Below are 23,574 nucleotides of genomic sequence, written 5' to 3'. Positions count from 1 at the left end.
AAGATAGTCAGCCATATTCAATTTTATGTTTCATAAAATGCAAACGTCGTCACTATTCTGACAAAGAAACGAAGAAGAAAGTGTTTGGTTATGATATTTATGTTATCAGAATTTCTTCTTTGTATTCATACGTGTGAGCACACTCAGTCAGACTGCGCTGCCAGGACAGCTGTTTGGCTTTCCTGGAGTCACGAGTCCATTAGTCACGATGATAAACTTATCAACTAAAAATAGCACTACTCGAATTATGGTTACAAGCTCAGGAGAAGGAAAACGCACAGAAAACGAAGTATCTTACACATAACATTGAAATTGTTTGTGTTTGTGTGCTTATAGCTCGAAAAAGGGACAACCCAATATTCCCCCAAGTTTACATACTTTTGCCCTGAAACCAGGAGGAGAATTCAGAAAGGTCACACTTCAGAAAAAGTGTTCTGGGTTTGAATCCCGATAAGGGTGGTTTCAGTACCTCGGAAGCAAAGCACGATAGAGGTTTCCCGACCAAAGTTACAGGAACAAATGCCACAACCCGAAAGCTGCTTTCGAGCAAAAGTGCTCTTTAGGAACGAAAATATTAAAATGCAAAATTTGCTGCCTTCATTATCGCCCTGATGATGGAGCCAGCAAGGACCTGCGAAACGTCTGTATACTTCTGCCAGACTACATGGCGCAACAACCCAGAAGACAGCAATTATCAATTTTATGCGGGGTTCATGACTTCTGCGCATGTGCACAGGACTGGCATAATTGCTGCTTGTTAGGTTGGCTGCTAGAGGTTCTTGCTGTAGTTGATTCGTGCTAGTCATGCAAGATGGCTGTTATTGGGAGATTTGAGGATTTGGTGTTCTTACTTTTTATGATAGTTGTTTCACCACAAATTTCAGAGATATACGGGCAGCGTATTAGATCACTTTATGTGGAACCCCGTAAAGAAAATACAAATATTAATATATTTGAGAGTAGTGAAACACGTAATTCTGGGCAATATCCAACCGGTATTCGGAAATCAGTTTCTCTGACAGGTCACAATGTATACAAGAGGTCTGCAATACCTGAAGCCAACGTTGCAACCCATGTGAGCTTTAATTTTTTTGCCAGATTTTGTATGCTTTGTGTAAATGTGTGTGCCGTAATACTTTGAGTTTTTAAGTGTTGTGCAATACTACGCAGTTTATCTTAATAGGACTATTCTGTCCTAAAATGCTGTTGGAAACAAAGCTAAGCTTACCCGTACAGGCCTCAGTTGCATCGCACTGAAAAATTTCATGTGAATTGGTAGGATTGTAATGTTTTGTTGATGGGAGCGTAGTTTGTGTTGTGATTTCTCGTGATGATGAGTAATATTGTGTTGTGATTTCTCGTGATGATGAGTAATATTCGGCGTTGCCAATTCCGCTGAAAGACGTTCGAATACGCTACATGAAATGTCAATGCGTTTACCAAAGTAGGAACCGCGGCCCTCCAGGGGACCGCGAATCTCTTTTAGCTGGCCTAATATGTTTTGAGTTGGCTGCTGAAATGTAAAGTTTTTGTTTTTAGGTTTTTCCCCTGAATGATAGCCATCAGCAGTTGATGGTACATTGGGCCGGTGAGGGATCAGATGTTATTTTATGTCTGGCTCGCGATTCGCCGAGATTTGCAGCAGCGAGCAATCGGCCCTCAGCAGTATACATCTCATACGACTATGGAAACACATTTCAAAACAAGACAGAAGATTTCAGGCTGGAAGGCGAGGGATTTTCATATGCATTCCTGGAGAAATTCTTTATTCATCCAAAATATAATTCTCATGTAAGTAAATAATGTCTGATACAGTAATAAAACATAGGTTATGTTAGGCTTGCACAAATTTCCTATCAAGTAGGAGTCCCCTCCAAAACTATCAGCTTGAATGTCTTAAATGGAAATAATGTTCATGTAAATTTGTTTCCCAGTGGTGAAGCTACCAGAACTACATTAGAATAATATACAAGAAATTATGTGCTGTTGTGAAATTTGTAGGAACCATGGTTACCTTGTGCTCGCGATCTGTGCAGGCCTGGTTTGTGTTATAGAGTGGTTTGCAAGATAAGAGGTTTTACTTGTTATTTGTACCATTGTTTATGTTTGTCAGTAGTGTGTTTTGGTTCATGTGAGTGCATGTTACAAGAAATTAAATTAATAGTTTCGTAACAGTCAGTGAGAAGAGAAATATTAGGTCTATACTGTGTGTAGTGACATGATTTTTTAAAGAGTAACATCTCTGATAAAATGATGAGAACAGTTTGCTTTGAATTTTCATAGTATTTTTTAAATTAGTTAAATAACACTGTAATTAGCTTAATGAAATTGAACCAAAGTACGTAGACTGGAGCCTTTAGTACTAGTTCCTTGATATTAAATGAAATCCTATTGTTATTGATCCAGTTAATAAAAGAATGTATGTATAATTGATTATGGTTAGTGTTATAAAAAATTTAGACTTCTGGAAAGTCTAAGTTATTAAGAATATACAGTTTGATTGGAAATATATAAATTTTAGTTACAAATGAAATGGTTTGAAGGTGGTGGCAGTTGATTTATTGTTTTTTTGTGTTTTCAGTGTGTGTTTACGGATCCTCAGAATCAAGTGATTTTTGTTACAAAAGATTATGGGAAAAACATTATGAGGATAAAGGTTTCATTCACTCCATCAGAAGTTTCATTTCATGAAGATGAACCTCTGATCTTCCTTGTCTATGATAAAGCAAATTCTGCAAAGCAGGTAAATTTGAGATATTATGCATAACTCAATTTCAGCTTTCTTTTTTCCTTCATATATTAATTTAAATAAAGGATTATACAAATGTGAGCTCTTCTTTAAGTATCTGTTTTTTCTGTGCTAGTTATTAAATACAGGATCATTGGGGGTCTGTCGTTTTAATGGTGATGTGTATAAAGATGGCGGTCTTCTGGGTTATAGTTCCATGTAGTTTGGTAGAAGTTTACCAGTGTTTTAGAGGGACTTGCTGCCTCCATCCTTGACTCATTGCTGTGGTGGTAGAATCAGCAAGGCTCTCTGAAACACTGGTAAACCTCTACCAAACTACATGGCACTACAATCCAGAAGACCGTCGTCAGTTATGGAATCAGATTATTTAAAGTTTGAAAGCATGGTAAGTTTAAGAAAAAATTATACTTTAATATGTTCTTAATCTGGTTTTTGTTTAATTGAAGAAACTACTCATTCATCACAAGGAAGTGGGTCTTTATATTGCGCTTGAGAGTCATATTGTATTATATTACTATGATTTTTGTTAGCGGATAATCTTAAACAACGCGTAATATAGTCAGGAAATTATACGGCTTTAGAGGAATAGTTTTTCTGTACGGCAGGATCCATATTTTCCATCATAAGAGTATGTATCTTGACAGAAGTGATCTGTGCAACTGTCAGATTACTCATATATTATAATATTCTGTAATATGTTCAAAACAGCTATGGATTACAAGAGATTATGGGCATACGTTCTCAGTGGTCCAGGAGTATGTGAAAGCCTTCTTCTGGTTCAATTCAGACGCCGATGGACAGCCGAGACTTTTGTATGTTGAACGTGAGGAGCCCAGTGGATCGTCTACTGTGTTAGCATCTCCTACCATGTTTGAAGGACGTAATTACACGGTGCTTATTCGTGGAGTGGAGGACTTTCAAGTTCGAGATGACTTCATGTTTGCAACTAAGAAGGTCGATGTGGTAAGTACGACTGCTGTGTAATTTCTTGGTATGAAAATGTTTTCCTATGACTTTCAGCTTCATTTTTCATCATTATCAGTAGCAGTTGCACCATTATCAGTGGTTGTTGAAGCTGTCTCTTGACGGCTACTGTTATTGCTGGTATGCTGTAGTGTCACATTGAAGTAGTGTGTTCAGGAGGTTTAAGAAAGTCCAGCGGATAGACGCAGCGATTAACCTCAAATGGAAGGTAATGCTGATTCTACCAAATTTTTGTTGTAGAACAATTTGGATCTCTACGTCTCGTACAAACGGGGAAATTTCATGCGAGCGCACTTCCAGTCTGAGCTGGACCGTCGAGCGTACCACGTGGCAGATGTCAGCGATGGACAAGTGATGGTGGTTGTGAATCACACAGGAATGCTTACCAACCTTTATGTGTCCCAGCTGAAGGACTCCACAGGAATTTACTTTGCTCTGTCACTTGAACGAATCTTCTGTTACTTCCCCAACTCAACCTGGATGGGATCGTGGCTCAGGCGAGTGTCATGTTAAGTTGAATGCTGATTTTTCTCCCTACGTTCAGCGTGGCTGGAAATCTGTTGGTTACAATTAATTGTTTCGATTTTACATCACGCGGAATGTCTGTCCTGTCATTTCATGTTAATTCACGTTCAGTTTTGTTCTCAGAGATGTGGCAGATGAATCGTTTGCTGATCTTACCAAGGTACAAGGACTGCGTGGAATCTATATCGCATCCCAGATAACTTTGTCAGCTGGATTAAGCCGCGTAGGACCAGAACACATCTCGACTTTAATTACGTTTGACCGTGGTGGGGAATGGAGACCCTTGCGAGCGTTTTTGGTCGATAACGAGGGCCGGCAGATCGCGTGCGACATAGTAAGCTTACATTCGGATAGCTCATTATATGTTGGTCTTTTCATGATGTTCATCTTTACAAAGAGTGGTAACAAATATATTTCATGTTTCCTTATTTTCAGGCAGAGAACTGTTCGCTGCATTTGTCACAGAGGTTTTCCCAGCTGTATCCTGTGACACGCTCTGTTCCTATCCTCACTACCAAGTCTGCTCCTGGTATCATAATTGCTATGGGCGTTATAGGAACGTCTCTGAAAGGCCACCCTAGCGTGTTCCTCAGTCGTGATGCAGGTCTCACTTGGAGGCGGGTGAGTTGTAAACATGTCATAGAAACTTTACTGAGTACTGAATACTGTGAACGTAACTTCTCGCCTTGTTTTTGGAAGGCATAATTATTCTTCTTTTTCCGGTTTAACAATGTTTCTACATTTTCCGATACCCTTTACGGGTCCCCAACTTCTTAGTTGGCTTTTTCTATGGACAATCGGTAGGAGTCCTTTGACGAGGGATCGGCCCGTCGCGAGGCCTCTACCTGTACGCAGGACAGCACAAAACAGAAAAACATCTGTGGCTTGAGTGGGATTCGAACCTGTGGTCCCGGCGACCAAGCGGCACAAGGCCAACGCCTCAGACCGCGTGGCCACTGTGGACCCTGGAAGGCATAATTGAAACGCTCCCTTTTGCTAGTTTTGTATGCGCTTATTTTTATTATATCTTCTTTGAGTACTAAAGTGTACGGGTCTGCGCACTTATCGAGACTGAGTCCTCTAGAGCATGAAGCTAGTTAATTTTGATACAGAAGCACAAAGTAATTGGATAACGTATCAGCCCATCCAGACTTTAGTTTTTAATGGTTAATAAGAATGAGTAGTCTTGTAAGTTCTTGTATTTTGACTGTGACTTAGCTGTTCCAAGACTATTACTACTTCAATGCCGGCGATCATGGCGGCATTCTCGTGGCAGTGAAGTACTTTAGATCTCAAGGAGAGACTCGAGAACTGCTGTACTCGACGGACGAAGGAGATAATTGGCACACGCAGAAGTTTCACGCGGATGATCTACGGATTTATGGCCTGATGACGGAGCCTGGTGAAAACACCACTGTTTTCACCATGTTTGGTTCTGCGACAGGACAGCATCAGTGGCTTATAATTAAAGTGGACTTCAGCAAGGTTTTTAGTAAGTCTTAAACTAAACTTAAAAGATTAAAGACAATTTTTATTAAAGGTGTGAATCTTGATATATGAGAAGGGATATTGCACTTTGTAGTATTATAGAAGTAGACTGATGTTTCAGAGGTGCTTACTGCCTCCATTATCAGGGTAAATGAAACTTTGACTACACATTGCATTATCCTTGAAGGCTGTCATTTTCATGTCATCGGCAATTTTGTTAACCTCGGGTAAAGTTATTACATCCCCACTTTACTGTCTGTATGTCATGGTTTCTGACTTTAACTTCGTCTCGTCTGTTGTGCCTCGGTCTTGTATTTATTCCTGATCTAAGTAAAATGGATGGATGGATTGCTACTACCACTGAGATCTGCACCGACGGCGGCTGCAGGCGGGCTCGCGCCCAGACCCTTCCACGCACACCGCAGCGCCCTCCTACTTGCCGGGGCTTCAGCGTAACGGCCATGCCTTCTGGTGGCCGGGTATACGCACGGAGCTTTAGCGCTTATTTTTGAGGCTACGTTATGAACCCTCAATTTGACTGCCTTTCTCATTTGCCTATTGTAATGCAAGAATATTTTGATCAGGTTAATAATTGCTTTTCGAGAAAGATATTGTAATATGGAGATATTTTAAAACTGCAAATAGATATTGATTATTGTGTGTGTCTTCACGACACGTTTCAGGTTATAATTGTACCGACGAAGATTACAAATTCTGGTCACCAAGCAGTGGCTCTGGTGCTCACATGCCATGCGTGCTAGGCCTCAAGGAGACGTACCAGCGCCGCATTCCACACTCGAACTGCTTCAATGGACGTGATTATGATAGGCCAATTAAAATGGAAGTTTGTGATTGTGATATAGAAGATTATGATTGGTAAGCCAGCTTTTATCTCCTGCGACATATCTTGTGACATTGTCATCGTCGATGGTCTTGGTTGTAATAATGATGGTGGTAGTATGTTTCTTTGGGGGGGGGGGGGGGGGGGGGGGGGAAATGAGGGAATACTTCGAAACAAAGAGTGAATTAAATTGTTTACTTTGATTAATAATTGCCGTTTCTTTTACAGTTCTTTGTGTTAAAACGTGGGTTCATCAGTTGTACGGTATTCCCCTCTGTTTGAAAGTGGTTAAAAATAAAAATGGACTCTCAAATTTAAAACAATATGAACGCGTATATGTTTTTTGAAATGACAAAGAGTTGTAGTTGAAACTGCACTGTGTCTGTTATATTTACGCACGTCAGAAGTACACTTTCCCCCGCCATAAACACTTATTTCTGATGTGTGTAAACTATGTAGTGCTCTAATTCTTCCCGTCCTTTTCGTGTTTTTTTTTTCTTTTTTTTAATTCTAGTGCAGCGGTGTAGCATGTTGCATTGATCATACATGTTTTTCCTGTGTTTATGTATTGTTTAGTTTTGTGGTGGCACCATTACAGATGGTTTTTACTTTCTGTTTTGCAGTGATGTTGGATTCGTAAGGCACATGCCTACAGGAACATGCATTCATAACAGGACGTCCGTTCTTGATCCATACAAGCCCCCGTCTTCTTGTCGTCCAGGAGAGACTTACGAACGTACGAAAGGCTACGTAAAAATTGCTGGTGACGTTTGCACCGTCAGCAACGATGATAAATTTAGGCCAGACAAAATTCCATGCCGTTTTGAGTAAGCGATCTTCATTATTTTGTTCCGTGCACTAAGAAAATGTTCTCTCTCAGTGCATGATCTTTGATTTTGTTAGAATATTTTATTGTAATAATGTCTTTTAAAGCATTGACTTTTATCGCTGCTGTTTTACACACCATCAAGTGAGTGCGTCTGATGTGACCATCTGACCAGATTAGTATTTTAACATCTCTCTCAGTCCGTGAATTACTTTTTGTGCATCCCATTCCTTGGCAGTCCCCACTTCAAAAATGTTCCGTATAATTGTCAGAGCGTTTTCTTCTAATCTTCATTAACTTAATTTGATGACCATTACAGAATGACTTTTCTGTGTTGCTTAACGTCAAGGGTTTGGCTTTATCGAAACGCAATATTTTATAGATTTTTATGTGATAATAGTAATATATGATTTATAGCAGTTAAATTATTTTGTTATTTATTTTCAGTGAGGAACAAGAATTTATTCTTCTTGCTCAGCGAGATAAAATTACAAGAATAAGTTTGGATGCTGACAATACCTTTAGACCATTACCCATTTTTGGTCTCAGAAACGTGATTGCGATTGATTTTGACATGCGCAACAACTGTGTGTATTGGGCTGACATTATCAATGATTCTATTGGTGTAAGTATAACCGGATACGTCCACGTATTTCACAAACGTTTCACGATAATTCGGTTAATTCTTTAGTGAACCATTTTAACATTAAACTGATCGATAGAACTGTGTTTTCACAGTGTGTACCAGGTTTAAATATTGTGTACTGTCTTCGGTTCACAGGTATTTAATTAGATTATAAAATCACTTTGCGCACATCTGTAAGAATGTCTTATCTCGCCTCTGACCAAATTTTTGAGGCGTACATGTCATTAAGCATTTTTGCAGACTGGACCAACATTATTGTGTTTATAATATATTTGTATGGCTGCCGTTTATTGTTCGTAGTGTCTCATTTGTAATCCTACAATTTTTTTATTTGTAGCGACAATGTTTGGATGGATTGGCAAAACCAGAAATTCTTGTAGAGAATCATCTGTCATCGATTGAAGGAATGGCTTTAGATTGGGTGTCGAATGTGTTGTATTTTGTTGATGGCATACAAGCCAAAATAGAGATAATTCGTACAGACGTGAACTATGAAGGTCGCATGCGCAAGACGATACTTGGACCTGACAAACTGAAGAAACCCCGCGGCATTGCCGTTCATCCAGTGAGAGGGTATGGCGTTACAAAGATTTAATTTTTTGTGGGTGAGATATGTGCGGTCGAATTGACGGATTTTAATAGGTTGTCTTTCAAAAGGGGGAAATAATACAGACAAAGTCAATTTTGTTAATCAAAATGGAGGTGTTTCTTTCCAGACATGCATAGACTGGGTACATAACTGGAGAAATTAAAAATATATTTCGTTCATGGTTATGAGCTTTGATTAAAAATCGGTGCGTAGACCTAAGCGAGTCTGAAATTTTATATGTACTGTTTCTACGTTCTATCGACTCCTGGTGTAGGTACATATTTTGGACTGATTGGGCACCAGGGGAACCTAGCGTGAACAGGGCAGAACTAGATGGCAGTAAGGTTGTGCGTCTGTTCAAGAAGCCTGTAGTGGAGTGGCCAAATGGTATTACTATTGACCACATCGCAGAGAGAATCTACTGGGTTGATGCACATAAGGACTACATCGCTTCTGCTGACCTCGATGGACATAAATTTACCAAAATAATTGCTGATGATGTGAGTATTTTTGATTTTTCTGTATTTAATAGTTCTCTGTTTTCATGATGAAATATATCCAGGTTCGAATTAATACTTTACTGTGACTACGACATTATTTACTACCTATTTTCTATATAATTATTCTTAAATGTCTGTATTTTTATTTTCATTCATATATTTTTATTATCTTGTCACTTTATTTCTTCATATAAAATCTATTTTTTTATTTTTGTGTCTGATGAGTTGTAAGTTGCGATTGTGTTCCATATTTGATATTTTATTTATTTTATGTAAGAAGTAGATTAATGCAATACATCATGTATGAAATATATACTGAAGTTTTTTTATAACACAACTTTTCTGCAACCTTAAAGTTTGGATCAACAAGAAAGAGGATTTGTCTCGTCATTTTCAGGAACATGTGTCTCATCCATTTGCTGTGGCTGTATTTAAGGACAATGTCTATTGGGATGACTGGAAATTGAATGCAGTGTTTTCAGCGGACAAGGATCACGGAGTAGGAATTGTCAGACTTCAGAGTGATCTGCATGGAGTCATGGACCTCAAGGTACATAAAAGCGTTGCACGCTCATTAGATACATTACACGACAAAACAATCATTAGCAGAAAGGTAATAATGAATCAATGGTGCATTTACTGGAGATATTATATGTGTATGTCTGCGTCTGGCCCGCACGCTTGGACGTGTGGCATTCTTTACACTTCATAGATTTTTTTTATCTACTGAAACTTCCTGGGATATAATACTTGCTGAGAAGCTAGCAGTCACTCACCTGGCAAAGAAATTTGTGGTCTTCTATGCACCAGAAAGGTTTATTGCCGTGTTCGTATTTTAAATACGCGTGTTTTCAGGTATTTGCTCATGGTGTCCAAGAGGGAACAAATGCTTGTAGCCACCAGTCCAGGATCCAGTGTTCTCACCTGTGCCTTGGGAAACCAAATAAGGAGTACGCTTGCCTGTGTCCTGATGGCATGGAGCTAAACAAGAACGGTTCAGCTGAAAATTGCATGTGTCCAGGAAAGAAACCTACTAATGAAAAAGGAACTTGCCCTACAGGTGAGGAATGTCACGCTTGTCACTTAAGGGAAGGCTCTCAGCTTTACCGTTTACCGTCTTCCCCTTCCGAGGGTTGCTGTTTTTATCCAGAATGTTTGTCAGAAAACAGGGATGCAGAATGTAGTGTTACTCATGAGACATTTCATATTCCCTTTCCAGTGTGGATGATCTAATGAATTATAAGCCACATAACTAACTATCTAACTAACTAGATGGCTTACCGAACCCGATGGTTCATCACCGAATAAACCAAACCCCTCCACCGGACCCTGTCCTGGGCCAACAAAATCCAGTCTCCTTCAACTCCTATCTCCCATAGATCCCGCCTGAGATTATCCTCCCATCTGCGTCTAGGTCTCCCCAGCGGTCTCTTCCCCTCAGGCTTCCCAAATAGTGGACCCAACCAATCAGATGGCTTACCGAACCCAAAGGTTCATCACCGAACTAACCAAAGCCCTCCACCGGACCCTGTCCTGGGCCAACAAAATCCAGTCTCCTTGACCTCCTATCTCCCATAGATCCCGCCTGAGATTATCCTCCCATCTACGTCTAGGTCTCCCCAGCGGTCTCTTCCCCTCAGGCTTCCCGACCATAACCCGGTGCACACCTCTTGTCCCATCCATGCGCGCTACATGCGTTCTTATGGGTTCTTATTTATACCTTTGTTCAATTTTGGTCATCTTACTGATTTCAGCAAATAGTACCTGTTCATCAGATTACTTTTCCTGCAATAATGGAGTGTGTATACCGGAGCTGTGGAAATGTGACGGAGAAGATGACTGTGCCGACGGGTCGGATGAAGTGGGGTGTGTTCACACGACGTGCGAGCCCAACATGTTTACGTGCAAGGATGGAAAATGCATCCCACCTTACTGGCTCTGTAATTTTGAACGTGATTGCTCTGATGGCAGCGATGAAGAAGGATGCTGTGAGTATATAATAGATAATATAATGGTTTTTTTGGCCATGGTCGTATAACGCAGTTCAATGTTTTTTTTCTTGCCATCTGAGGTGCCTCCACAAGTCCAGTGGATCGTAAAATCAGACAAACTTTGACGGAAAAGTGAAGCATCAGAGATATTTTTTTAGAGTATGGGCTTAATTGAGATTTTGATATTAGTGAGATGTAAAAGTGATTTAAGTTAATATAATATGCACTTAATCGTATGTACTGTTTAAGACTAAGTATTATGTGTTGTAGCACATCAGAATTGCACTGTTGAAGAATTTCGTTGTAATAATGGGCAGTGCATATCGCGACGTTGGCTCTGTGATGGGGAGGATGACTGCAAGGATAGATCGGATGAAATCAATTGTCCAAGTCCGACACCTCCCGCTCGTTGCACACGTAAGTAACAAGTCTGAAACGCTTGCAGCAAATTATCGTAAACTAATTGTCCTCTGATAATATCTGTATTTTTCATAGCCCAGAGATGTTTTAGTACCTCAGAATGTTTCTGTTTTGACTCCATTTGATTTTTGTTGCACCTTATGGTCTTGTATGTCAGTGTTTTGGAGGAATGTACTACCTCCATATTTAGGGTTGTAATAAAGGAGTTGTGTGGACAAGGACATGGGGCCGAGAGATCTGTACAGTTATGCCCCCCAAAACATCAACTCTAATTGTGGAGGCAAAGGCAGTTCTGGAAACACTGGATTTCCATGCCGTTCTCACACAGCTCATTTCCCCAGAAGACGTTGCGTTCGGTCACCAAGAAAGCTACAGTCTTCCACGCCCACCATTATTAAATCTAAGAAATTACAGTGTGAAGTTTGAATTTTTCAAAACTTAAATTTGAACTGCATTTCCGCCACAGTTCACATATTTTATTATTCACATCTGCATAGTACGTATTTGTGCGTGCATGATGCTATGTTGTGGGAAAATTCTTTTGTCATAATATTTGACACAAAATCATTCTCAAATCAACCTTGGAGTGGAAGAAGGGAACATAAAATTTGCCCATTTGCTTTAATCCACACTTTGAATGGCCTGGAGGCAGAAGTTTATTATTTCAGGCCATTGACAGTAGATGGGGATGAACAGTTGGGTTCATGATCAGATGATCAGGCCATATAACTAGCAGCAACAGGGAGCCTGACGATGAACTTGATTTGAAAGTGGGCCTGGTACCAAATTTGATAGGGGAGTGAGTGAATTCCAGAGCTATTCCTGATGTGGCGGTGAAGAGAAAATTCCCAGTTCTGCCGGAATTTGAATGCTTATTGATTAAGCCATTGAAACTTTGTATTAATAAAATATTTGCCCTTCATTTCTTGTGTTTATAGTGGCAGAGTTTCAGTGCATTTCTTCCAAGCAGTGCATACCAAATTCTTGGCAGTGTGATGGTGAACGTGATTGTTCTGATTTGTCAGACGAAATGAACTGTAAGAACAAGACGTGTAATCTCTGGCAATTTCAGGTGAATAAGCTTGATTATCTATACATAAACCAGGAAATAAGTTAATTTTAGGCATGTGTAATAAATTCCAAAAAAAAATATTTTTTTTACTGACTTCAGATGATACCCATTTCTAAGTGCACTGCATTCAGGGAACAAATCAAGTTACAAACAGTAATTATAGCAATACTTAATGCTGTTTTTGAATTCAGTAATTCTTACATACAACTGCTGTAAAACGATTTAAGGGAATTAGATAAATAATTAAATAATTAATAATTATAGAAACTAAAGTTCCGAATTTGGTTTTCAGTGCAAGAATGAGCGTTGTATATATAGTTCTTGGAGATGTGACGGAGATGACGACTGTCAGGACCAACCTGGGCGAACCGGTTCAGACGAGGAGAACTGTACATCCACTATGCCACCAACTTTACCAACTCCACATGTTTTGTGGCCAAATGTGAGTGCAGCAGAACCCACTGATATTTTTTTTTTTTTAAATTTGTAGTAAGCCAAATTTGTTTTTAAATATCATCATTGTCACTTCATAGAATAAGAAATCATGTGGCCTTATGATTGATACATATCATTGAGTATCATAAAAAATTGTAATTATCATCCTCAAACCCGTATTCATCAAGACTCTGGCTGAAGAGTTTTTGAGGTTTGTACCTCAGTTCCTGTAATCTCATCACCAAATCAGATTTGTTCTCTGTACGGTTCTTGTATTATTCATAGCTTCCGAGCAACAGACGAGGAATAAGCACGCCAAATTTGGTGAACACTGGTTTATCTATTATTGATCTATAAACGAATTAACAAAAATAAATTTTCCAACAATTTCAACTTTATATATAAGATGTTACTACAAAATTTGCCTGTCTTCGTGACCAAGAAGTCTGATAAACGATGCAACTGTTTCAGAACTCGTGTAACTCGTGGATGTTCCGTTGTACCAACAAAGTTTGCATCCCCTTCTGGTGGAAGTGTGACGGCGTAAATGACTGTGGTGATGGTTCAGATGAACTTGGCTGCGGACAGGACATTGATCCCAGCAGTACCTCAACCAGTACTGCGCCTACTACTCCAGTAACGTGCAGTGAAAACCATTTCCGTTGTTATAGCGGTCAGTTATATTTCTGAAATTTTTGTTAACATTGTAAATCTCCTGTTCGATATTTCTCTGTCTACAATTTTTTCATTGTAATTATGTTCTCAGGAAAGTGTATATTGTCCTCGTGGGTATGTGATGGAGCCAAAGATTGCAGAGATGGTGAGGATGAGGAGAATTGTCAGAGCACTAGAAATTGTGGACCCAATTCGTTCATGTGTCATGCGGATGGATCGTGCATGCCTATAACCCAAGCTTGTGATGGAATAATTCAGTGTCCAGATGGCTCTGATGAATCTGTTTGTCATCCACTTCCTAGTGAGTATAATGCAGTTCCCGCAGGAATGGTGATCAGGACGAAGTTCCATAAATTAAAAAGTTTAAACAGAAAAGATGGAAAATCCTACCAGTCGTTCGATAATAACTGTCGAGTCATCAGCAGCGTGACTAACTTTTATGCTAGGGGGCAGGTTTTTGCGTATGTCAGAATTTTCCCAGCACAAATATAAGTACTATCCTGCTCTGACTCATTTACCCGAACCACATCTTTTTAAATGGTGTAGTTTGAGCATGTGCGTCTGTAGGACACTTCACTATCCCCATGTTGAAACACTGAGTTTGCGGAAGGCATTTAACTAAGGTGTTTTGTGTGAAACATAATAAATATTCTTTAACGTCGTACATTTTATAGGTCCGTCCACTAGTTGTCCTCCAGGGCATTTCAGTTGTGACGGGAGTCAGTGCTTCCCATTGGCTCGACTGTGCGACAAGCATCAGGACTGTTACGATGGTTTTGATGAAAACAATTGTGACAACAGCACCAGAATTTACCAGGTATAAATAAAATGTTTCTGCCTATTCCACGAGTGTTATAGCCTGAATACGACTCGCGGGTGTCGATACATGTAAAATGAAGCAAACAGATAACGACAGTAACAATGATTTTAGTATGTTATTGGGCTGATTCCCAGAGCATTGCTCTAGTCTGTTATCTAGTCGCATGATGCAGGGATTTTCTTGATTTTCCTTGAGAAGTTGGTACTTACTTGTTCAAGAAATTCATTGTTTTTATGTAACTTGAACATTCAGTTACAAAATGTCATGTTTAGCTGTTTTTCCCCATGCCAAACATTCAGTATGTCTCGTCTTTATTGATTTTATATCCCTCAGCTATTAGTTTTAACGTTTCATGTTTACAGGTAACGCAGATGGGAGTTGATGATTATGGATCAAACTCATCTTCATTGCATTTGTACTGGTGGATCCACAACTCTTCTGCACCGCTCGAGTTCCTTCCGTCATATGCCGAAGTATTTAATCAAAGGAATTCAAACTGGACAAATACTACGTGGATAGATCGCATGGAGTATCTCTTCTTTAGCCTGAAGCCATATACTACATATAACTTGACCGTGTATGTGAGGATGAAAGGCGAGACGCAGGTGTACCCTCCTGTGAAGTATGTCACTGCTGTAACTGGCCAGGGCGGTGAGTATGTTTGAGTTGGAAATGATAGCGATGGATCTGTCACAGTTGTGGAGTTTGAAAGCCGAGTGAAAGATCAGAGACGGAATGAAGGACAGACTCATAATATATGAATCGCTGATAGATATTTTAAAATTATACTGTTTGGCAGTGATGGCAACAGATCTTTCTTTATTCTTGCAGCTGTGAGAACCTGATGTTCTATTCAGAAATGTGGTTACTTACTGACAAGTGATTGAATTTGTAAGATTTGGGGTTTTGACAGCGGAGAGTGTGAAGATTTCTGTCTCCTGGGTTATTGCGCTGCGTAGTCTGGTCGATGTTTACCAACGTTTTGGAGGTCATACTGCCTCCGTCATCAGGGCGATGGAGGCAGAATGACCTCTGAAACGTTGGTAAACATCGACCAGACTACGCAGCGCAACAAGCCAGAAGACAGAAATCGTGATTGAATTTGTTTGAGACCAGAATATTCAGGAGCGTATTTGGTGTTAAAAACGATGAGATAGGCGAAATAACAACCTAATAATCTGGAAAAGGGGGGGGGGGGAGGCGTTGGTGATGCTGATGACAGTGACAGCTTTATGTTTGTTTATGTGATGTACTTTTGAGCATTGTGAAGGTCCTCTTAACCGTTGAAGAAATGAATGAAGTCTTTTGTTTCAGTCTTGTGTATTTTTTACTCTTGATGTCTTGGTTGTTTACACGGGGTGGAACATTTTTATGTAAGTGTTTGGTTTGTGCAGTGCCATCACCTCCATGGAATGTAACAGTGAATCAGCTGAACGCACATCAAGTTGTTGTGAATTGGCAGCCGCCGAGGTCACCCAACGGAAAAATAGTCAATTATGTCATATTTCTGACCCCACCCATTCCACCCGTTTCGCAGTTGCAAAGCGGTTCCAAAACCAGCTTCACCGTGAACAGCGACTACGTCGCTAATGGAAAATATTCTTTCTGGGTAAGTGACCTGAAGTCAAGATTGACTGTACACATAAAACTAATGTTTACCGAAGAATGTTTATGAATCTGTTTCCTTCTGTAATGGGGATGAAAAAAAATGGCCATCCCAACAATTACTCCACTTTCATCATCATCTCGCAAAAAGGGGGTTACAGCAGGAGCGTTAAATGTCGCGGTCCCGATCGAACCCATGTACTGATGGGTCGTGAATCCTGCTAACTACCGATGCACACCATGCTGAATGGTGCGTACTGGACACACAAAAAAAACTGTCTGTTCTGTTACAGGTGATAGCAAGGAATGAAGCTCATGACAGTAACAGTTCAGCAGTAGCGACTTTGGCGTTTGATGGTGACGCAGCTATTGAGGCTGTCGAAGGATTGGGGCTGGAACACAAAGACAACTGCAGTGTGAGTTTGACGTGGAAGAAAGTGAACAAAGCCGATGGATACTACGTGGTTCCTAAGAGCATGCCTCCTTATCCAAACCTTGAGATGAATACGACAAAAATAAACAAAATTACAGGTAATAATACTTGGATTTTGATTCAAAACATTTGATGTTCATAGTGTAATTTTGTAAGAAGTGGAATATTAAAAGACCCAGTTAATTGCTTGACCCTGAATCACAACAGCGTAGTTCTAAAAATCTGTTTTAATATTATTCTCCCATGAGTGTTCGGTCTTCTTGGTGATCTGTTTATCAATACTAGGTGAAGAATATGAAGTTAGAAGCTCAGCATCATTTATTTTTCTTTGGTCAATTCACTTTGTAATTTTGAACTCTAAAATGTGAATCTAATTATGACTCTTACACCAGTTTTTTTTTTAAATCCTATTCTTTGTTGCAGTATCAAATCTAGCTCCTGGAACTGTCTATATCATGGAAGTGTCAGCCTATAAGAAATCGTTCACAGGCCAACCTGCATCCATCACAGTAAAAACAGATGGCAAGCCACTCCCCCAAGTTTCAGGATTGGTGGCAGATTTATTGAAGACTAGTGGTACAACCGTAAAACTTCGTTGGAACCTCGCAAAGGATGACAGCTACAAAGAGGAATGGGAATATGGCATCTATTACGCACTCAACACAACAGATCTCCTTTCAAGTATGTTGCTTGTAAAGAAAATTTCAGCTTCAGAGTGATATAACTCGTGTCCTGCGTCTGACTCGAAATAACGCAATATGTGCAAAGCCTCATTTGAGGTAACTTTTTATAGACTTGAAACGACACATAGCAATTTTTTATAGCCTTTGAGCCGACTACATCCGGCTCTGATGATGTGACTGCAAAACTTCGAAAACTTTGCGCGTGCTTGTGGGGAGGTTAAGCCGGTTGAGGAGAGGGGGACTGATTTGGGCTGAACCCTTCTCGCCAGAACACACTCACTCAAGCCGTAGCTACGGATCCAGTTGGTACCGCTCTCTGGCTGGGCCCCCACTTCGAGGTGACCGTGGTTTGTATTTTGTTTTCACGTTGTGGTTGCCCGTCCAGATAAGTATTGATTTTGTTGTGTTGGTGGACAGGGCAACTACCGTGTTATTTTCGGTTATTCTCGGTCCCTCGGGGTGGTCAAGGCCAGGGAGACGAATTTGAGGGTTGCCGAGAGCGAGCCAAGTCGTGATTTTTTTGGTTTGTTCTTGTATGTTTGTTTGTGAGTTTCTTTGTTCATAGTAGGGCAATATATGACCCCGTGTAATGTGCATGTATTATAATTTGTTTTAAGACAGTTAATGGTTTTATTTTCAATTGTACTTGGCTGTGTTTCGAGTACACTCTTTTCAGGGGTGTGGGCCAAGTGAACCTACAACATATAGAACTGAACACCTCCTCCCCCTTTCGACTGTTGTTGAAAAGGGGAGAGTGGATCACTTCAATGTTTATTATTTTAATTGTATGTGAAACTTTTCTTTTCTTATTGAAATAAGTGTTCACTTAGCTTTATTGTTATATGCAATTAATTAACGTCTTACTTTGTTACGTTTAGGACCCAAGCTTAGCACAAAGGCTTTGAATGCAACTGTGGGAAACTTGGAAGCTTGTGAATCGTACATTTTTGCCGTGGGAGTGATTGGCCCCCTCGGTCTGGGCCCGTTATCGGCTAATCCGTCAACTTTGGTTACGAGGTTCAATGTGAATGCTGCGCCGAAGAATCTGATGGTGACTGGAGATCCTCACAATGAGACGATTATGCACGTCCAGTGGCGCTCTTCCTGTCCTGCAATGACTGACAAGGTTTCTTACATGGTATGATTCTGACAATTTTTTACAACCTGCAGTTTTACAAATTTATATTCAGTAACGATATAGTAGCAGAACATGAAAGTTTAACACTGCTCTACCATAGCCTGTCACAGACATGATCCTGAACCAATCTATTCATGTCCCAGCCTCACAGTCCAACTTCATAAGATTCATCTTAATGTTATCCTCCCGTCTCCTTTTTCGTCTTCCTAGACTTTTCGCCACCAGAATAGAATTTTTACAGAGTGGAAACCGACGAGAGATGGTGGCAGAAAGTTTTTAATTTAAATTGTATATGCTATGACGTTTGTGTGTTTGCAGGTAACGGTGACAGAACTGAACTTAAATATCAGTTATTCGGTAACGTTGTTGTCCACGTCCATGACTGAGCTGTCCCACTGGTTTTCAGTCCATTATGGAGGTCATTATAGAGTGACAGTGCAGACATACAGTGAAGATGCCATTCCAACGAAAGCTGTCGAGTATTTGGCACCACCCATTCAGCCCCCTCACCAACTTCAGGTTCTACCTGAACGTAATGGCAGTTACATAGTGTACTGGAAAGAGAGGGGCCTTCCAGCTGCAATTGCCAATACGACGTGAGTTTTCTATAATTGCAATTATCACGTTGTCCTTGATTTCTACAATTTGTGTAGGTTGAACGCGTTATTTTGCTTGCTGTTATAACCGGTAAGAATAATTTTGAATGGAAGTCATGAACGCTAAATTTGCCTTGAATTTCGTACTACAAATAAACTGTAAAATTTAGAAGGCTCGAGTTTTTATTCCTTGTTAAACAGAAGATTTTGAAACACATTTTCAGTTTCTTGCTATCGTTTTTATATTCTTAGTTGTTTGTAGATGATTCAGTAAAGAAACATTTGGCATGAAAAATCATATTTCATACATGTTTGGGTACGGGATTAACGTCAAACCCTGACGGTGTTTATTTTAAAGGTTCCAGTATATTGTGCTCGTATCTGAAGGATCTGTCTTGAATGAAAGCACAGCTGCACAGTACACTACATCTGGCCCCCCTTTCATATTGGACAAAGTGCAGGAGGGTGCCATCTACTCTTTCGCTGTCAAGTTAGAGACGAGTGATGGGTACCGTTCGCAGATCTCAGAAGTGAGCTCTGTTGAGATGCCAGTGGGTAAGCATGAAGTTTTTACACATGTTTCTGAATTTAATAATGTCAATTACTTTATATTGTTTTTTTTTTTTAAAGTTCTTATCAATAGATATAGATTATTGGAAGGCTGTATGTAATTGTTTTCTATACACTACGTCTATTCGTAAAATTCTGGCCTTAATATGCAATTGGCAGTACATACCAATTTAATGGAGATATTTTATGATTTATTATTATTCTTATGACACTTTTCTCAATGAAAATGTTTGGGTATCAAGATATTTAAAAATGTCTTTAGGAGAGTTGTAAGTTTTCAAAACATAATTCTTATTTTGTAATTATCAAAACTTTTTTAAGTTTTTAAATTTTAGAAATTTGTTAGTTTGTAGTGTCTTCATAAGATGCAGCTCTAAGACAATTTGTATCTCAGGTTCCTGGAAAGCCGTGCTGTCTCCTCGAAACATCGTCAGTGTGGTGGTACCCGTCATGCTGGTTGTGACAGCACTCTGTGGTGCGTTGGCTTTCTTTGTGCTGCGACATCGCCGTCTGCAACGCAGCTTCTCATCTTTTGCCAATAGTCATTATGACACGCGTTCAGGCGCGGCAACATTTTCTGGCGGCGACGGTTTAGGTAAGTTCATTCTGTCCTGCTTCCAGGCTGTTGCTAAACACAGGCCGTGGGAAATGTAGGTTATGTCAAAAATGTAAAAGGAGTATGTCAAATTTAAATTTGTGCTTCTGTTATTTTTTTTTTTAACTTCCTTGTTGTACAGTACTTAATTTCATAATTCATGCTCTGTTTCGCAATATTTTGTGGCAAGAAGAAACTTCTGATGCATAATTTATTTGAGGGTTTATGAGAAATTCCCATCTTAGGAAATATCAATCTTTATTTAACCTATCCTTCTCAGAAAATGCAGATTCTCTGTGTGTGGGGTTTATTGGTGACAAATGATCCCCTTTTTATTATAGTATGTAACACTTCAGTTTTAATTATATTCATTTACTAAATTCTCTTCTTCTTTTTCCGGTCTAACAATGTTTATACATTTTCTGGTACCCTTTTACTAGTCCCCAACTTTTTTTAGTTGGCTTGATCTATGGACATTCGGTAGGACGAGGCATTGGCCCGTCGCAAGGCCTCTACCTGTACACAGAAAAACGCAGACAGACATCCATGCCTTGAGTGGGATTCGAACCCATGGTCCCCGCCTCTGACCGCGCTGCCGCTGCGGACCCCTCATTTACTATATTAATATTATTATTATTAATTATATTCTGTAACCTCTATTGCTTCTTAGCATAAGGTCCGCATTTCAGACCAAGAAAACGCACTGTTATAAAGATAAGAAAACAGTTGACAGAGAATGTAGAAATCACGTATGCTGAAGTGGATGTGACCGTCTTTAACTGCGACCAAAGTGTTGGTATTTTGAACTGCAGCAAGCCGTAGCCGTAAAATACAGTTTATCCCAGCTGCAAAATGGTTTATCAGCAGCGTCTGTTTATTTCTCTGTCGCAGATGAAGAAGATTCTCCCATCATCCGTGGTTTCTCTGACGACGAGCCATTGGTGATAGCTTGAGCAGAATCTGTTATCCGGCAGGTAAATCCATTGTCAAATCTCTGTGATACTGTAATTGGTAATACTGTTTTATTGACATGGACTATGCTTAAAATTCGACAGAATACCGTTTCACCGTCGATTAAAAATTTTTGTGCTGTACTAGTGATAATTTCCACAGATGACCACCACTAAATATTAATTTCCGCAGTCTTACTGGCTGATAAGTTTGCCGTAGAGTCTCTTGATTGAAACATTATCAATGTAATGTGTTGTGGCGTTTCATAATTTCAGAGTGAGTATTTTTAAGTAGAGGACATGCATAGAAATCAAAGTATTGCTGTTTTATATATATATATATTAATTTGTTATAGGTTGTAACTTGTGTGTGGTGCATGTGTGGGAAAATTTTAGTGTTTTTTTATCGAAGACTTTTTATTTTAGAAAACATTTTGTATTATTCTTTCTTACCCTTCTTAAAGTATAATTGTTTTTATAGTTAGCGTGATTAATTCTATCATGATGTTTGAATGTTGGTGCATTAGCACTTTGCTTTGTGAATTTGTATTATATTACATTATCGTTAATTTTAAGTCGTTACATATGAGTGCACTTTGTCAAATTGAATTGTGTGAACTGAAATGTGATAATGGTAATTCTTAAACACTGACTGACAGGGGTGATGAAATTCATTTAGGAAGTTCTCTTTTGAGGATAATGTTTTATCAGTGGCAAAAAAAATTATTTGGAAAAATGCATTATGGAAAATAAAGAAGAAATGCGGGCGCTTTCCAATACAGGAAGGTTGTGAATTTTTTTTTTCCCCTTTATATTTTAATTTAGGTTGATTTGGTAAGATTACTGTTCGCACAAATGTGTCACTGTGTTTTATCAGCAGAATAACAATCTGCATTACCTACATCTAGCCAAAGAATTCTGAAATCTTGCTTTTATTCTCTTATAGTGCCAGAAAAATTGTTTAATTCTGCTTAGAATCGTAAATGTAAATATGTCAATATTTCCTGTTATATGCATTGTGATCATAGTAAATTGCAGTGAAACACTTCGGTTGTTCTTATTTAAAAGTGAACTTGAACTGTCTCCGTCGTTCTCCCTGTGCCCATGCGATGCCACATGAAATACGGTTTTTATGCACGTGACAAAAATTGTTTGTCTTGACTTATACGTTCTAATAATAGTTGTTTAGTCTGAATATGATATCGCTTAATCTTTATCATCCATTTGATGCAGCTTATTTGTGATCCGACTGGCATACCACCAAATCCTTAACCACACTGAAAAAGTCCGGCCAACAGCTGTGTAATATGCGGATTAATATCTCCTAATCTCATATGATAAAGGTTAAACCGTGCATCATCAGAACAAAATCAAGAGGTCATTTGGAATACTACGTTCTTGCTTCAGTGTTTGAAGGCGCAATTTTTGTGACGCACCGCGCTGAAGGGCGAGAATATCTGATACAGGATGTCTGTAAAGATGGGTGTATTGATGATAACTTATAATCTGAGCTTAAACATTTACTATTTACCTGAAGCTCGTAATTGGTACCACAACTCATGAAACAACTAATTACTGACAGTTCATAATAAACATTAGCTAATCCTTGTGTTTTTGTATGTTGTATTACTTAGTACTATAAAATCAAGATTTTTCAGTGAAAGAGTCGTAGACATTTTCTTGCGTAGGTACATTTGTTATTTTTATGGAAGATGTTCTAGTGTGTGAAAGGACGGCCTCAAGTTTTAGTGCTTCGTAATTCAGCAGATATTGCAACAGTATTCCTTGGTGGCCTTGATGTTTGGATGTTTGCCAGGGCAATGTTAAATCAAGAATTTGGTTCAGAAGGTCACCATTAGGCCAAACAGTAAACACACACTCCAAAGATAAGAAGAAGTAGAAGTAGAGGGGCTGGGGGACATATCAGATAATGTGGGTTTTGCATTTATACTTTTAAAAAAACTATACATATTATTACTCTGTATATGGCCAACTTGGATTTAAATTCTGTTATCTAAATATCTGTTTCGTGCTACATTCAACTTCGGAACCAAATGGCCAGTTTCCATGAAATTTAGTATGAGCGTTGTGGCATTTAACACCACACCAACCTCTGACTTTTCAGTATATTGCATTCGGTAAGAACAGCGTGGCAGAGAGACAAACTTCTGAGGTAGTACCAACATTAGCACCACTCAGTATCTTGCGGTCAGACTGACAACTATTTGTAAGATTAAATTACATCTCTGTATATTTTCTTTGTTGATGTGTTTGTTAAGAGTGTATTGAATTGAATGTTTTTATTCTTATCAACGGAAGACTGTGTACACCAAGAAAAAGAAGTGTTGTAATTACGCGTTTGACTTTTAACTTGAGTTCTGTTATGTAACTTGTATTCATCTGTGAAAATATAATTTGTCTTTCCAGCTGATTAATATGTTGT

General features: G+C 39.2%; 1 protein-coding gene across 2 annotated transcripts; it reads left to right on the top strand.

Moving 5' to 3' along the window:
• The first annotated feature begins 771 nt into the window (after positions 1-771).
• Positions 772-23,566, top strand: LOC110837684 (sortilin-related receptor). Of its 2 annotated transcripts, XM_087344809.1 has the most exons (32): positions 772-1,075; positions 1,540-1,791; positions 2,582-2,743; positions 3,458-3,712; positions 3,974-4,230; positions 4,382-4,592; positions 4,694-4,879; positions 5,477-5,750; positions 6,430-6,622; positions 7,211-7,414; positions 7,861-8,038; positions 8,397-8,632; positions 8,923-9,148; positions 9,546-9,698; positions 10,004-10,208; positions 10,903-11,136; positions 11,410-11,556; positions 12,498-12,631; positions 12,924-13,073; positions 13,538-13,739; positions 13,833-14,042; positions 14,416-14,558; positions 14,924-15,212; positions 15,956-16,170; positions 16,460-16,697; positions 17,023-17,280; positions 18,161-18,420; positions 18,739-19,016; positions 19,375-19,571; positions 19,981-20,181; positions 21,073-21,155; positions 22,365-23,566. In XM_087344809.1, exons 1-31 carry the CDS (start codon positions 812-814, stop codon positions 21,132-21,134), a joined length of 6,474 nt encoding a protein of 2,157 aa, XP_087200935.1. In that variant the 5' UTR covers positions 772-811; the 3' UTR covers positions 21,135-21,155; positions 22,365-23,566. The 2 variants fall into 2 exon arrangements, with proteins under 2 accessions (XP_087200935.1, XP_021935786.2); XM_022080094.2 differs by lacking the exon at positions 22,365-23,566 and having other exon boundaries at positions 21,073-22,177.
• Positions 23,567-23,574: the final 8 nt, after the last annotated feature.

The sequence above is a fragment of the Zootermopsis nevadensis genome, unplaced genomic scaffold (genome assembly GCF_977971745.1).
Source record: "Zootermopsis nevadensis isolate Lab colony 2312 unplaced genomic scaffold, Znev_1.0 Znev_ptg000008l, whole genome shotgun sequence".
In the NCBI taxonomy this organism is placed as follows: Eukaryota; Metazoa; Arthropoda; class Insecta; order Blattodea; family Termopsidae; genus Zootermopsis; species Zootermopsis nevadensis.
Note: the sequence above shows the minus strand (reverse complement) of the source record. Positions and strands in the feature narration are given on the sequence as shown.